The 17,836-nt window shown below is 39.6% G+C and overlaps 1 protein-coding gene across 1 annotated transcript in view; it reads right to left on the bottom strand.

Moving 5' to 3' along the window:
- Lrpprc (leucine rich pentatricopeptide repeat containing) overlaps positions 1-17,836 on the bottom strand; it is a 79,066-nt gene that overhangs the window by 7,226 nt on the left and 54,004 nt on the right. Inside the window, exons 26-32 of the mRNA XM_048416329.3 lie at positions 17,658-17,726; positions 16,788-16,878; positions 12,432-12,574; positions 12,190-12,298; positions 9,256-9,382; positions 4,387-4,475; positions 762-963 (exon numbers count right to left, since the gene is read on the bottom strand). Coding sequence (XP_048272286.3) covers positions 762-963; positions 4,387-4,475; positions 9,256-9,382; positions 12,190-12,298; positions 12,432-12,574; positions 16,788-16,878; positions 17,658-17,726 — 830 coding nt within the window. The remainder of the gene's footprint in view (positions 1-761; positions 964-4,386; positions 4,476-9,255; positions 9,383-12,189; positions 12,299-12,431; positions 12,575-16,787; positions 16,879-17,657; positions 17,727-17,836) is intronic.

Here is a 17,836-nt window from a genome sequence, read left to right as displayed (position 1 = left end):
CTGAGGTTTCACTACATAGCCCAGATTGTCATCAAACTCATGATCTTCCTGCTTCAGCCTCCTGATGTAATGTATATAAAGCACTAGTGAGATCAGAGAAAGTCAAGTCTGTTTGTCCTTCTGCGATGACGACTACTCAGTCCGGATGCCTTCTCTGCTTGTGGCCATGCATATACTGGGGGTGAGAAAGATGGAATGCTATTCTTTTCATGTTTCAACTAGAACTCAGACTCTTATGTTTGCCAACCAGATTCTCTATTATAAAGCTACCCTGGCTGTCCTAGAACTCCCTCTGTAGAACAGGCTCTTCTTTAATTTAGAGATCCACCTGCCTCTCCCTCCCAAGTGCAAGGATTAAAAATATGTGTGAACACCGCTCGGCAGAAATGTGTATTTTTAGTAAGTTTGCAAGTCCTGTTTCATTATGTGAGTAGTGTGTTGAGACACTAAAGAACTGCTGATTAGAAAGTGAAATTACTTTTATTTTTGTAAATGAATTATTCTGATAACAAGAGGCATACACACTTGTTCATAACATACATTTTATATATGTGAGTTAGCAACTGTGGAGTAGATTTTATGAATGATAAATGTTTAGTAAGATTTAATTAAAGATAAAATACATTTTAACATATAGTTTTAATAGTAAATTATCAATATAATTAGAATTGCAAATTTCCAAATGGTGCAAAGAACAACAAAAACATTTTAAGGTTGCTATCTGAGATAATCCTTAGTCAAGAAAGCTTGAGAATACTCACTTCTTCATCTGAGCCAAAGCAATGTTATTGATGAAAACCATTCTTGAGAGGTCGATTGCATCCAGTCCATTTACCATACTCTGAATGGCCTCTATGCTCTCCAGGTCACCCTTCACAGCGAAGGCCTGGATGAGGCGGGTGATGGCTAGTTTAGAGGGGCTCTGCTCCAGATCCAAGGCTGCTTTTAGAGTTGCGAGAGCCACTAAAACGGAGAGCAGAGAACTGAGCTTTTCTTAAATGACCCATACTGATTTTAACCAGTTTTTAAACAAGAGCATCAAATGGCTAAATACAAAAATGAATAATTTATCCTAGATTACAGAAAGTATTAATTACTTCATGAAAAATCTTTATTAAAACGATGCATCTAACATTAAGGCATGAGAGAGGAACAAAAGTTCATGTCAGAAAGAAGGAAATGCTGTTGACGGCGTGAGTCCCATTCAGGGTACTATTTTGTGACTAAGGAAGGTGACAAGCTCTGAAAAGTATAAATAAGGAAGAACTTCTTAAACTAAAGAACACACCCTCTAAAAGAAAAAACAACAACAACAACAAAAATAAGTAACTTCTACTCTCATTAGTAATTTCCTAGATTTTACTAATTCAAAGAGCACATAATTAACAAAAACTTTTAACATCTCCTATTCTTTCTAGAAAATGGTCCCAACCTGATGGAATCACACAAACTCCCTGAGCCGGAGCCGCCACTCATCCACATTAGAAGACTGATTTCACACAATCAGGCTCCCTGCAGATATCTGCTGCATTCAGTTTTCAAAGTAAATGAAGCTCATTCAATTCTTAAGGCTACAGTCAAGGGGTTGGTTTGCAAAATGCTCACAATAAGTACTTGCTTATGCATAAATATGGAATGCCTTTCTAACTTAGACTCACAGGCAAGTGTGGTGAAATCCTTGTATTAAATAAGGTGGTAGATGGGAGGGGCTGCACCAGTACTTAGCATAACAATCACCTTTACCACCACCAAAAAAACTTCCAGGCTTTGTAGCAATTAAAGCACTGTAATGTAGACAGAGCTATGGCTCTCCAGGCAGCTTCCAGAATGAGAGCAGCTTATCTTTACATGGGAAGGGAAAGGGTAATAATTAAACAGTCTATTAAAAACAATACAGTAAGAGACACGATCAATTTAGTCTTCTTTACTGAATAAACTATTATAATTTCAAATTTACACATGATCCAGACCATTGACTGTCGAGTACAGAAAAGAGAAAATAGTTTAAAAAGCAGTTAAGAGGTTACAAATATGTAACATACCAGGAAAAAATTGGCTGTATTCTATTTAAAAAATAAGATTCCCAGAAAATCAGCTTGGTCGCATCTTGTTAAGGGTGGTCATATGCAGACAATTATGCTCTAGTATACTTGGTATCTAAGCACATTGCTAGGGAAGAGCTAAGTGCTAGTGAGTAACGGTGACAGAAAGGAGACGTAATTTTTTTTATTTTTACTATAATGCAGGTGTGGGATTAGAAGCCATGCTCCAAGAACCCTCCTGAACCAACCTTACAGTTAAAGTCATGGTGTTAGATGCCAACCTAAGCCCATACTTCATTCCAGGTGTTGGACCTACGGGTACAGGAAAGTGGGGGAGGGGACAGTTTCTGTCTACCCAAGGAGAATATAAGAGCTTACGATCTAAACCATGCCACAGAATTTGCCATCTGTGCCAGGAACAACCTAAGGAACACCAAGATTGATAACCCCACTCACACCCTTCTCCAAGTCTTCTCTGACTGCCACTCATCCAACATTTCTCTCAATTGTTCTCTAGCAATACATAGCAGTTATTAATAGTTCACAAAAATATTATAAATTACTAGTAAGATGTATTTGGCTACTTTATTGCCATAGATAAGTTTGATTAAAATAAAGAGAGGGGAAAGACCCAAAAGACTGAAGAAAATCTCTTTGGCTACAGAGCAAGTGTAGACAGGAACAGGGTTCAAACCATTCCCGCCTTGTTCGTGGAGCACTGTGCTTTCACCAGATGCCAGTCTGGTGGAGCTCAGGCAGCGAGGGCTGGGTAGAAGTGGGAGGAGAGGCCAGTGGACTCACGGAACCTCCATCTGTGCGAATACCCGAGAACAGACAAGACACCACACCAAATATGTTCTTGTGGTTTTCATGGGCCACCTAGTAAACTGAGAATCAGAAAAAAGCCTTGGGGCATATTCCCTGTAAACTGAACTCATCAAGTTTATAAGTCTTGTTCTTCATGTCTACAGAAACAGTAGCTATTTAAAATTTTTACAAGGAGCAGATTTTTAGCTCCCTCTTTGTTTCTCTGAGGCAGACTAACTCTGCAGTCCAGTATCTTGGCAGTCCAGGCTGGCTTCAAGCCTGAACACTTTTCCTGTCTCGGCCTCTCAAGTGCTAGCATTACAGTGTGCTCGGCCATGCCCACTTAAAATGTTCAATTTCATAAAATCTACTTGATAAATAAACCTCACAAAATGATTTCTATTGAAAATAAAAACCTTTAAAATTTTAAAAGCAAGCCTTATTGCAGGTCCCAATTACAACTCCAGGCTGCGTAAGACGGTCGGCATGCCCAGAGCGCTGCAGAAACTCCGGGAAGGGAGAAACAGTCACGTAGGTATTCAGCCACCGTCAGCTAGGAAGACAGCCCGAGAGCAGCAAGCTTGGGTACTGTTAGCAACACTGGGCCCGGGCAATTACACAGCTTCCTCTCAAGAGACGGAAAATTATTTGATGAACTGCAAAGCAGGGAGCAGCATCATTACAGCAGCCTGGGGAAGAAACTAGTATCACAGGGAAGAGCTGAGGAGCTTAACTTCTAACCTCGATGTCTTCTATGTGAGGTTCCTTGTGACAGTGCTACTATACAGACTAAAATTCAAACATGAACGTTAACTGAAAAGCTCCTTTTCCTAACTTCAAGAGTTAGCGCTGTCCCCTTCAGAGCTAATCTCCTTTCTCCACAGAACCTCCCAATCCCAATCCTCCTCAAAGTAACCTCCACACCTTCCTAGTGTAGCCTTTCCACATTCATTTAAAAACTCTCGCCTCCAAACAAACACTGCATTGTACTGCTGTTGGTATTATAAACTATTAAAAAAAGTATTGGATTAGGTTTAAAAAAAAAATCAATATTACAATCATTTGGTGCACAATCCCACACACTTAACACTCAATTTAACTCATTTGCTATCTCATATACAACCAACACAACACACAAGAAATAACTGCTGGGAATTGTCTCAGACCTCCAAAGTATGTTAATTTCCAAAGCAAAATGACTTGTGCTGTGAATTTTAACGCACTTGAAAGCCTGTACTTTCTCTCGTTCTGGAACACAAATTTTGCATGTCTGAAGAGCTGTGATTCATCTTAAGAAAACCCATCTTGTGTTAAATGGAATGGAAACTGGACTAAGTGGTCAAATGACAAGTACATTCATATTCAAGCTGTATTATAAATGCATGTACAGTAATTTACGTCTCTCAGCTACCACAAAAGGCTCTTGATAAGCAGGTAATTTGCTAAATGGACTCCTTTATCCAAGTATTCGAAGGGCGTTACAAGAAAAATCTGCAGAGGCATTAATGTGACGTAAAGGTCAAGCATTGTGACATACCTTTCAAATAATCCCGCCTAACTTGCGTTATGATGAGGAGGCTGTTGGCAGCATCGTTCAGTGTGAAGCCCTTGATGTGGGTCTCAGCGCTAAAAGAAGCAGACATTTAGAAAGGAATTACTGACATGCTTCTGATACGATAATAAATGGTTGAGCACCAAGGTGAAATTATAAAAACTACTGTTCGTATGTTAAAAATATTGCTGCAAAATATCGACCTGGAGACAGCTTTTGTGTTATCCTGTCAATGGTTATAGAAGGATAATTTTTTTTTGCATTCTGACAGATGACAAAGTTGGAAATGAGCAACAAAAGAAACAAAGTACAAGATTTTTTTTAAACAATCGGTTCAGATTCTTGAGTGCTGACATATTAGGTGACTAAAATAACCGCGTGCCCTGCATTGTTCGCTGGATCCAAGCTGGATACTTTCTCCTCTCTCTCGCTAATTATAAAATGTAAAGCTATTCTTCCAGCAACAAAAATGAACATTTTATTTTCAGTACTGGGTATTTTAAATATAAACTAAAGCATATTACTAACCAACGACATATCATTTGGTTGATTAATTTTCAAATTTATGTCATCTAGATACAGTTCTAAAAGCTTTTAAACAGAGCATAGAACCAAAACCATTGTTACACTAAAATTTAAAATTCCACATAACCAGACTAAACAACAAACTTCCTAACTTCTAAAATTCAAGAGTAAAAACAGCTTTACTTAGCACCAAATCCTAAGGACTAAGAAATAAACAAACTAACAGAACTCTAAAATCTAACTGGAAGCGACTTGTTTGCTGCGCTATTTGGATGTCTCTCATGATGAAATTTTAGCTTCCTTAACGCCCCAGAGTTGAGCTCACGATTAGGAAACAGTCACAGGTCATGAGGAGCAAGAGCAATCACTGCCATTCTCCATGGTTTGCTGATACAAACCTAAAAAACCCTGAGCACAGCATAAGAGAAGGAGACCACTAATTCCTATCAACCCCGGAAAATTAGCCAAAGACACCTTGCATGCCCATCCTTACTACCTGCTTAAAGGACTTGGCTATCCCAACCGGCAGCATGATTAAATAAAAGTCCTACCTCTCACACCAGTTTAGTATATCCTATTCACTTAAGAATATTATTTATAGCCGGGCAGTGGCACACACCTTTGTTCCTGGCAGGAGGAATAAAGATCCTTCTGTCTCTTCATTCCAGGCCAGCCTAATCTACAGACTGAGTTCCAGGGCAGTCAGAGCTACACATAGAAACCTTGTATCGAAACAACAACAAAACAACAAACAAAAACCCAACCATACAAAAAAGAGTATTACTTACAGTTTAAAACCAGCCTGGCATGACCTCAAGACTTTAATCCTAGTGCTCAGGAGGCAGAGGCAGTAGATCTCTATGAGGTCACGATATGCCTGGTCTATAAAGAGGGCCAGCAAGGGCAACACGGTGGGAGAAATTGTTAAAAACCAAACCACCAACAAAACCCCAAAATAATAACAACAAAAACATCTAAAGATAATAAATCTTGTCTCTTAACTGACAACAATAAGCAATGAGCCTTTTGAAAATACATAACACCATTTAATACTGTTCAAGAAGTCCCCTGTATTTGTTTCAAATACCAACGAAAGTAGAGATTAAGATCAGAAGGAACAAAGTTCCCCTATCTGTTGTGTAGTAGTAAAGGAGCAACCACAAAATGTATTCTAATATGGCAAAGAGAGAAAAAGCACAAAGTTACTCACAGAAACCTTTGCAGTGGGATCATTCAGACAACATAAAGAAATTTAATTCTGGATCCTAATCTTTTGTTTTAGTTTTCAGTTGCCTTCTCTTATCTATGCTTTTCAATGGGGTTAGCTGCTAGCCGCAGGAAATATGTAATTAATTATATTACATTTTACACATTTAAGCAGTCACATTAAGGCTGGTGGCTACTGGAGTGGGCTGCATACAATTTCAGACTTTTTTTTTGAACTGTCAAAATAAAGAAAAAAAAGGGTATGTACTGTACAGCTTATCACAGCTGCAAATACTAATCTTTCTCAGCTAAATACAGTATTTCATGGAAAATTCCCTATTTTCAGAGAAATGAATGGATTAATGCTTCTAATTTATGCCACTGAGAGTGACAAAAACTTGCCAAGCCAGTGAGAACAGTGAGAGATTCAGTAGCATTTCTAGACAGACAGACAGACACAGGACGCCAGTCAAGGCAAGAGGAAACCAGCATTGTTCTTACACGTAAAGCGGGGCAGCTGTTAAATCAGTCTCGGCTTTCCAAGCAAACCATTTCTTAGGTTCTACTTGGGTTCTAAGTATTTGTTCCCAGAGACTCCGAATCGTTTAAGATAGTACTCTGGACGGAGAGTAAGGATAGCCGGTATGGTGGTTACCATAATAAAATCAAGTGACCTGCACACAACAGCCATTGTTTTGTTTTGTTTTTTAAGTCACTTTTATACTTATTTGTTTGTATAATTGTCTATGTGCATGTATGTGGGCACACACAATATATGGCGGTCATAGTACAACTTGCTGGAGTCAGTCTTAGGTTGTCAGCCTTTACCTGCTGAGCCTTCTTGCTGGCCTAACCACTCTGATACAGAGCTGGAGGTGAAGAGACAGCCAGGAAACAAATGCAAAGAACATGACATTCTTCCAGTAACACAATTCATCAGAGAATTCAAATAGTTCCAATGTAGGGTTTGTCCTGGAACTCTCTCTGAAGACCAAGCTGGTCTTGAACTCATAGAAAACCACTCGCTTCTGCCTCCCAACCACTGGATGTAAAGGCGTGCACCATCATCTGGCTATTTTCAAGAAAGGTACCCAACAAAGGTTTAACCCAGGCCACAATTCTACATAACAATAAACATTTTATTGGCCCAGTGCTGTGTAACAAATCCTCTGTTGAAGGATTTGGATCTTGGATCCTCTTGGGCCCACGTGGCTACACCGGGATAGCAGCTATAGACTAATCCTTGTAGGATATCACAGCTGAAATGTAAGTGCTCTGACATTCACAAAGTGTGGGATCTAAAACACCCAACTTGAAAACAGCAGAATGGAGATTGCCAGGCATGGGAAGAGCGTCTACGAAAACCAGCAAGGCGGGTGAGTTCTAGAGTCTACACGACAGGGCCCACAGCTACTACTAAGAGGGCAGATCATCAATCTAATTACACAGACTCAGAAAACCCAACAATGATATGACGATGAGGATAAAGAAGGTGGGAGGAGCTCCGGATGGTGATGGATATGTTTACGGCCTTGATGCCGGTGGTAGTTTCATTGGTATATACTTATCCCCAAAGTTAATGAGATGTATACATTAAATATGTATATCTTTTAATACGTCAATCATATTGTGAAAAGGCTTCATAAAAACCTAGAGAAAAAAAGAATATAAGCCCGTATTTTACAGGTTGTGGGTGAAAGGAGAATAAAAGAGCTATTCTTCTAACCATTTAGGCCAACTCCCTCTAAAATCAAGACCTACAGTAGAACTATATAGGAATGTCTTATAGGAACCACACCCGAGCACACAAAATGCACATCAATGGAAATCAATAATCCATAAAGTGATCTTTACTACTTGAAGTGCTTTGGTATTGTCCAGTCTATTTCATTGAAAAATGTTCATTCTGCCCCACTAAATAGTGGCAACTGCAGTTTGGAACTCTGCCAGGTCAGTAGCCTTCCTTGAGAGGCACACGCAGCATTGAACACTCTAGGAGACAGGGTGTCATCAAGTATACATGATATATAGTACAATTCACCGTTAACGATATGCTAACAAAATGTTTTATTTTTGGCACATGACTCATCAATTATCTGGGATCTCTGTAAAATGCACAATCCTTGGTCACTCAACATCAGAACCCTAGCAGTGGGTTATGGGAAGAAGGCTCAATTGATGCCTATGCACAAGCCCAATTAAGAAGTTTTTGTGTGTGTGTTATGTGGTATGCGTGAGTGTACATTTGCAAGTATGTATAGACAGGCATGTACATGAACACAGGCGGAGAACCAAAGCCGACATCTGATGTGTTCCTTAATTACTCCCCTTCATTTACTGACGCAGGGCCTTCTGCTGAACTTGAAGCTCACCAGTTCCAGCTAATCTTTCCGGCTTGCTTGCCCAGCTTCTATGTGGGTTCTGGGGACCTGAGCCTCTGTCTTCGTGCTTGCACAGTAAGGACTTTACCCATGAGTCGTCTCCAGAGCCCAAGATAAAGATAACTAAGTTTTACTTTGGGATGTCTTTAGAGGGTTTGTGACCAACACTGAAGATTAAATGGTTTTTGAGTTTTTAAGTTTTTTTCCTTAAAAGTTTAAGTTTTCTACTTGTATTTATCAACACAAAATCCTGCTGTTTTCTATGTCCTGGTCTTTCCAAATTACTCATTTCAGAACACCTTTGGTTATTATAAGATGGAGTTCCACAATGACTTTCTGTACCTTAAACCCCGTGCTTACGACTGACAGGGCACACTGCAAAAAATGCTTTAAGCCATTAATTGAGGTGTAGATAAGGTCTAGAGGTAGATTATTCAATTCACAACTGAATAAATGCACAAGACGTAGCACATAAACAGGCGAGCGGAGCGGTCTGAACGCGACTGCTGTAATCAAAGCATAAACATGGCCTGGAGTGGTGGCAAACATGCCTACCCTCCCAGTACTCAAGAAGCAGAAGGGCTGCTCCAAGTGAAGCCAGCCTGGAGAACAGCGAGACCCTACTTCACACAAGAAACCCACAAAATTAAGTAACCTTTGATGTTATTTCTATGGGCAGTTGAGACATTTAAACCAGTATTTCTTCAAAGTGAAGGGTTTTGACAAATGAACTCATACTTACAAGTCTTTCACTTGCATGGCTTGTGTAAAATCATCCTTCTTCAACAGCAAGCCTATCAGAGTGCTATAAGTTTCACTGCTAAATACAATGTTTCGCTTTTGAGCTTTGAGGAAGATATTATATGCATCTAAAAGAGAGAAAAAAAATTTAAACAGAGAGCAAAAACATAAGAGACAAAACAAACAAACAAACAAAAAAACCCAAAACATATATCCGCCACTGTTACCAATTTTTAGAGACAGGCACTGACGGTGCTACCACTCTTCAAAATTGTTAAGATGAAGGCAATGCAGGAGTGCTACTCCGCTGACAACAGTGGGATCCGAAGGGTTTCTTTTCCAAATTATTTTTCATACTTGCCTTGGGTCAGTAAATTATATCCTTGCTAATAAAAATGAAAATCAGCTCTTCTGACTTTAAAAGATGATAGCAGTTTCAAAATAAATTGCAAAATACGTGTTAAAGTCCAAATAAACCAGAGGTATAATTTAGACTGAGGGGCGCAAAAGATTCACTTTCAAGCTATCTTTAATCTATAAGTGGGTGGTTACAATGGTTCATATTTCAACACAATAGCATTAAAGTGAATATAGCCTATAATTCTAAAATTAGAAGATCAAATTATTTGGCTACGACAGGACTTATACAAAAACATACAATTTTCAAATATACAGATATCTAACAAGTAAACTAGGCAACATTTGTTTGACTGATTAACAGTTTTATTTCACTTGTTCACAATAACTGTCAGCGAATGAAAAGATGTTACCAAAAGAGAAGTATCTACACTTTTCAGTCACTCACTTTTCTGAAATAAAATTGCTTGGCTCTAAAGAGCCAACTGAAACTATAATCCACTCGTGTGTATAAACACATCACAACAGAGATCCAGTGAAACAGATTTCCCACAGACGGCCCTCTAAGGAACATAAGACTGTCAGAAAGAAACGCAATGCATTTAGATGGGTACAGACATGATGTTAATGACCACAGGAACAGGCAAAAACAGTTGAGGTTGTATATACAAGTTAGGGAAGTTTGTATTATCCCCTCACTAAAACTCAAGTGGCAATGCCCAAATTTTATTTAATCCTGGAAATTAAACTGGGTGGACAAAAAAGGTCTGAGAATATTTATATTAGTGGGGTTTTAGTGAAGGAGATTAGGTTTGTGTGAATCAAAGCCATAGTCATGTAAATTAATCAGGTTTTAAATAAGCTTCCCAAAACACAATCCTTTTTAGTGATTATATCACCAAGTGCCTTCTATCAGATTTTTGTTAATGCCTACTGAACTAGGCATTAGCAAAAGGTAGAAAGGCACAGACACTCAACAAGGAATTTTATTAGTTAATGGTTATGCCAACAGATACCTAGACTACTCGGTGTATTTTACCATCTGAAACAGTAGGAAAGGAAATCTTTCCCCTTATCCTTCCACATACATACATACACACACACACACACACACACACACACACACATCTTCAGCCCTAATCTTCCTTTCTTATGTCTCTCATATTCTCACCTAATCAATTCTTCCCTATAGGCCCCCACCCTACTTTCATGCCTTCGCCATCACTTTGAGTGTGACCCACTGCACTTAACTGGTCCAGACTGCTGGGAGCAGCACGGGCCTGCTGTTATCTACTTGAGCAAGAGCTCCTTTTCTGTGGGAACACAACTAACTAACTAACTAACTAACTAACTAACTAACTAACTAACTAACTGCCTTGCTCCTCTGGGAGACATGGGGTCCCCTAGTAAGTCACCTCTTGAATGCCACTATCAATCCACCACAAACTTTAAGACAAAGCTTAATAAAATACAATAAAATTTACCAAAAATAAATCATTTAAAATCATGGCACACAAGAATGAAACCACAAAAGAATCTGCTACTCAATACACAATGCACCTGTTTTCTTTAAAGAGGACAACAGAGTTAGGATGGAATGTTGCTACTGTCCTCTTAGTTCACAAAGTTTGTTTGTTGTTAAATGAGGGCTAAGTACTATCTGAATATTCAAAATTAATAAAACAAAACTAGAAAACGTGATTAGCTGTATTCCGATACCATTGAAGTTGAGTTTGCTATTACTTGTAAACTGTTTATGTAAGCACTTCCATGTAACAAACCCAATTAACCACAACTATCCCAACAGGAACCACTATAAGCACTAATTTTCTTTTAATATAAAATTTATTTTTATTTTATATTCACATGTTCTCCCTGCATGTATGAGGGTGTCAGAAGCCCTGGAACTGGAGTTACAGACAAGTGTGAGCTGCCATGTGTGAGCTGGGAATAGAGCAGTCAGTGCTCTTAACTACCAAGTCATTTCTCCAGCCCTAGCATCATGCTAAATATTTGAATCTTGAGATATACAAAATCTGTATGTAACTCTGAATTACAGGCTAAAACAAATAGCGGAATGACTGTACAATATTTAATCACTTAGTTAAATGTTTTCATTTAAATATGCATGATGATGCATAGCTGTAATCCTAGCATTTGCTCTAAGATAAGAGTGGAGGCTCATCAGCTTGAAGCCTGCCTGAGCTACAGAGTGAGACCCCATCTCAAAGAGAAATTCCAATCATCCAAGAGTATCATCATTAGCTCAGCTTCTCATAAGCCCACAATCTACATCTAACAATTATTTTTAACATCAGGCCCTTGTTCTTGTTTTCTTCTTTAAATACTTTATACAACCAGTGTCATTTATATAAAATGACACTGGCTTATAAATTATATTATCATAACTAATAAATTACTTACTATCATCTGTATTATGCTAATAATTAAAATTTCCCCAATTGTGCAATATCTCTGCTAATCTAAATACACAATGTGAGTGTGTGCCCTTGTCTGCAGCTGTCTCTCTGTTCAACAGAACCTCGTGAGCGAGACACAAGACCCTGTGGGTATTTACCTTTGTTCTTTCTTAGTCTGCAGGCATTCAACAACATCTTCTCAGTATCGGTTTCAACCGCTGGGGTTGATGAAGACTTCAGGGAAGGTCTGTCACCTTCAAACCACAACTTTAAAACAAAATTATTCAGTTCAACAAACATGGTTAAATCCAGTGACCTGTGCACTATGAAACTAGGGTAAACGAGGTCCTAGAAATACATGGCAACAAAAACCTGTTGGGTTTATGCTAAAGACAATTACCTCAGGAACGTCGAAGGGAACCTCCTGGTTGCTGGACTTCAGGATCTCTGCTAACAGCTGCAATGTCCTCTCACGAGGGATAATATTCTCTTCTTGCATTTTATTCCAGACACCGTCAGCTCGTTGCCAGTCACCATTTATTTCTGTAGAATTTTGATTAATTGAAAACCAATGACTGAGCTAAGTTTAGGACATTCTTACTTTATGTTCAAACGCTGTTGTCAGGGAAAGGTAATACTAGTGACTGCAGCCCAGAGGTGAGGAGACTTCTCTGTTATCTCTCTAATATAAGCCACAGAAATACCCTCTCTGCCAAAACAGACAAACAGAAACTAAACAAAAACAGAATCAGTGACAAACCACCCCAGGCTTTTACCCAAAGCTTTGAAAATCATGTTGATAAAAGTTTGTTTTTAAAGTAACTGGAAAATTGCTCAATGTAAAATCAAAATCAGAAGCAAGTTTTCAGAGATAAACACGTGTGCACTGTCTTGTGAACACCTATGGCTCTGGAATGACTGGGAGTTCTCTGATGCATGCCTTTCCTTACAAAGAGACAAATGTCCAGGGCGGTGTCTACATCTCACCTGAGGCTGAGGATCTCTGCCTGAGTGTTTTACCCTTTTATGGTAGCAGATAACACTGCTGACTAAGTCTTAGGGTGGCAAATGCCATGCACTAATCCGCTAATCACTTCTATGGTGTGATACTCAGTCTTCACAAGTAACAACAAACAACAGCCCTGCTTTACACGTCCCTTTGCTTGAATTTGCAAATGTGTATACAAAAAACATCAGGGAGACAAGCTTGAACACAACCATCTTAGAAAACACGACTGTTTCCACTTCTTACACTAGAGGGAAACTATCACCACTAAAGTGAGTGACATTCCCCTAGGCTGTTTCTCCAAATCCTGACCCCCAAAAAGAAAAACTAAATTTTTAACAAGTAGTGGCTCCTAGGAATACAAACTTTAACATACTCAATTAGAAATCAGCAAGAAAGGGAAAAAAGCTCAGCAGCTCTATCTACAGTCATACCAAAAGTTAAATTAAAAAAAAACAAAACAACCAAGCCCAAGAACCTTTATTATGTGTAAGAAACACATGGAGAAGTTCTTATGGGGCAAAAGTTCAGAAAAAGAAGAAAGGTTTTCAGGGCAAGGTTAACAGTAGCAGTATCATAAAATACAGTCCAAAAATTCTAAGGGGGGGATCAAACCAATCAATCAGACATCATAAAATACAACCCAAAAATTCTAAGGGGGAAAAAAAAAAAATCAAACCAATCAGACTATCAAAATCTGTTGCTGTGTACAAAAATCTAACAAGAATGTCAGAAGAATATGCCTTTCTTGATAATAAATACTTCCTGTGGCAATAAATAATGCCAAGCTGTGATTCAAAGATTTAAAAGGCCACAAATTCAGGCTGGGACAAGGGGATGGACTTGTGGTCTTGGTCTTTAAAAAACAAGGGTGTGGGCTACTCTAACTGATCTTGAAGGAGTTTGTCTAGACAAAGGGTTTCAGAAGAAAGTGAAGCTTTATGGGAATAGACAAAATTGTGGACTACAATCCTGGGGTCCTGGGGCATTTCTGAGTCACTAAACAGATGAAATCTAGTCCAGGGTTCGAACTCTAAAGATGACAATGGCTAGAGTATTGGTGTCAGAACTGAGCTGTTTTAAGTCCCCCAGTTGCAGTTGCTGGTTAACTAGGCACCACTCTCCTGGGACAGGAATCATGCACCATTGGCCTGACACTGAAAACAGCCATCATAGACTAACTGTAGGTATGTCAGATGGCACACAAGCTAAAAGGAAAAGACCCCTTCTGACCAAAGACTGATAATTTGAATATCAAAATAACTGAAACAAAACAGGTTTTAATTCACTAAGAAAAAAAATCATAAATTTTGGAGGTTTGAAGGACACCAAACTCTTACAAACTGTGAAAATAAAATTGTGTTTTCCAATGAATTTATTTCTTATTATTAGTTAAAAAAGGCACAGATTGTAGGATACTCAATGTAGAGTTGAAAACAAACCAGAATGCAGTCAAAATAGTCAGTTCCTAGAGATCACCAAAGTGGCCAGCTGACAGAAGCATCCTTGAGTCAGGGAGCTGGCGGTGGAGTGCACACTCAGCCAGCAAACTCATATGCTCTGTGAATCTTTCGTACTTAGACTACTTACATCTTACTAGTATAATAACAGAAGAGGGGAAGGACACACAGCATGGAATGTCAACAACTATATGTATTTGAAGAAAAAAAACAATAAATAACTTGAAGTAGAATAAAACACTAGGGCTGTAAAATTATAAAAGCCACAGTCAAGGACTTTTTAATGCAAAATAACAAATCAAAGGCAGCTGTTTTAGGAGAGAGCCATATATGCACACAAATGATAAACTGATGTCCACTGTTTTGTATGTGAAAGCAGTGCGGCCTAGCTGGGCAATGCAAGGCTCCAAACTCAGCACTCAGGAGGCAGGTGCTCAAGGCCAGCCTGTCTACACATGGATTTCAGAAGCCACAGAGACAAAGGAGGCCTGCCTCAATAAAACAACATCAAAATGAAAACAAAACATGTATAAATTCAAGTGCCTTCAAAGCAAGAAAATGTTTAATACAGGAACAATAATGATATTAAGGAAGCATCCACTAAAAACATGTTTAAAAAGTCAAAGCCATTAATTCAGTCACTGTTTGATGAAGTAGAACTACCACGACAGAAACAGAGCTGGATAAAATAGTGTCAATCTACAAGAGCAAAAGGGAGCACCACTGCCTGCCTTTCACTTAAACATCACAACAACATCCACATCGCTCTTCAGTATTAAGACAAATACTTGGAATTTAGTCACATGGAAATTAAGCATACAAACCAAGATTTAGGTACACGAAAAACTAAAATCTATTCATAGAAAGAGGGGACTAGTAAAATGAATTCTAGGATATATTAGTATATTAGAACTTATAGATGATTAAAATGGAGAAAAAGATTGTAAAAAATGTAAATACACATAATAAATAATAGTTTAACACCAGGCGGTAGTGGCGCACGCCTTTCATCCCAGCACTCAGGAGGCCAGCCTGGTCTACAGAGTGAGTTCCAGGACAGTCAGGGCTTCACAGAGAGACCCTGTCTGTAAGAACAAAAACAAAACAATCTATAGTTTTTACACAGATGCGCGTGTTCCTACAAGATCTATGCCTGTAGTATGCTCATAGCTATTATAGGAGTGACTGGGAAAGCTACTTCGGGATTTACATAAAACAGGAGAGAAAATATAGCAATCCTCAAAACATCCTATTAATATTAAATTCTGGGGCTTTGGGTTCTTTTTCTGTTCTGAGTTGGCTTAAAAGATTAGAAAACATTTCATTGTGTAAAGTACGAGTGTTCAATGAGCTGAGCAAGGGGAGGTTGGCTTTAGAGACAGGAAGGAACCACCCCAAGCATACACAAAACCAAACCAACCAAAAGAAAACAAAGGGCAGACAGAGCAGTCATTTCAAACAGCCATTCCTTGTCAGGACTGAAGCAGAGAACTATCTTACCCGCCACACTAACCGGCCTGCTCTCTCATTCTCACTCATCTCCTCAGTGAGTCTATCCATCCTTCTCCTCATTTCTTAGAAGGTAAAATAATTCAGTTTTGGTTTATAGCATAGATCACCTGACTAAGTAAGTAACTCTGTTCGGATTTGTTCTCTCAGGACTAATACAGAACACTAGTGTGAACACATGGCCTCCGACACAATTCACAGAACAGCGAGAGCGTCTAAGGGGAAGTGGGATCACTTGTGAGCCGACTGGACTCACACTCAAGGTCCCATCAACCCTGAGCACACTGACCTTTCAGCAGCAACAGAGCATGTCCCATGTTCCTAGACCTTGTTCCTGGTTGGGATGCCCTCATTTTTAAGAAGGAAACACTATCAGAAAGAAATCTTTCGTTTCACACCCACCCAATCTCAGTGTCTACCTCATCAGAGGCCTCGCTTACACAGGCAGGACACGCCAGGATACCCAGAGGCCGCAGGTCCTGGTAGGTGTAGATGAACGCGGCAGATCTTTAACACGGGTTGTGCCACCTACCCTTCTGGGCTCCAGGAGCACAGGAAGAAAGGGCCCGAGCAGAGGCCTTTTACTGTCTCATCACTGCAGCAAAGACATTAGATTTATAAACACTACACATAGCTAGTGATACAGTGTAATGTTCTACAGGAAGGCTCAGCTAGCCTTCCCTTTGGCCTGTGTTGAAGACTCACATCTGATAATCCCTCAGACTTCCCTGCTGTGGCCTCTGCAGACTGGAGAGCCAACATGAGGAGCACCGGCACTTACTGTGTAGTTTCAGTAAGTTGTAGTACATCTGGTCTCTATCGCACTCAAACAGCTTCTGGGTCAGCTCCACTAATTTTTCCAGAGTTTCGACCTTTAAAAGATTAACAGGTAGATTTGTGCAAAAAGTGTATTTTACAGTTAACACAAGCAGCAGAATGACCCTTTGAAAGAGCTAACGTTACCACAGGTTAACTCTACCAACAGACTAAGGGGTGAGCACAGCAGCAAGGGTGTATCTGTTTAACCCCACGGAGCTCACACTGAAACCGAGTATTTTACTACAGTAACAAAATGGTTTTTGTTTTTTGAAACAGAGTTTTTCTGTGTTACAGTTCTGGCTGTCCTGGAACTTGCCTTGTAGACCAGGCCGCCTCGAACTCAGAGACCTGCCTGCCTCTGCCTCCCGAGTGCTGGGATTAAAGGCGCAAACCGTCATTGCCCAGATGTGTTCTAAAGTTTAAAAGGTCCTTGAAATCAAACAACACAACATGAGTAACTAAGCTACAGGACTGTCCAGAGAGCATTTTGATGACATACAGAACAGCGGGGAAAGCATGGGGGACAACCCTGATGGCGTGTCGCCCTGTGCCAGGGCTGTGCCTCTGTACGGTATGAACAGAAGGAGTGAGTTTGGAGAGAGGGCATCTCCTCCTGCCACAATACACTATATGTTGCCAGCTTGTTCACACCAAGTAGAGGAAGGCAGGTGAAAACCTCCAGGATTAGGACTTCAAATGTACCCCAGGAACACAAAATATGCTGTTATTTATTTGGAAACACACTGAGAGACATCTTGTGTAATTCCCAAATGCTGACACTCACTTACTACTGAGTTTTAAGTGCTTCAGACATCAGAAATCAAACACCAACCTGATTACCGGAAATACATCTATCACAAAACCACTGAAGTCTTGCAGGCCGAGCTCTCATGCCTGGAGTCTGAAAAACAGAACCACCACACAACATGTAAGACACACCGTAACTCTCCCTGGAAGACAGCTTGTTCCCTCTAATGAGCTCACTGCCACATATATACTAAAGGAAACTTG

Source organism: Myodes glareolus, chromosome 6, assembly GCF_982192425.1.
Source record: "Myodes glareolus chromosome 6, mMyoGla1.1, whole genome shotgun sequence".
Classification (NCBI taxonomy): Eukaryota; Metazoa; Chordata; class Mammalia; order Rodentia; family Cricetidae; genus Myodes; species Myodes glareolus.
Note: the sequence above shows the minus strand (reverse complement) of the source record. Positions and strands in the feature narration are given on the sequence as shown.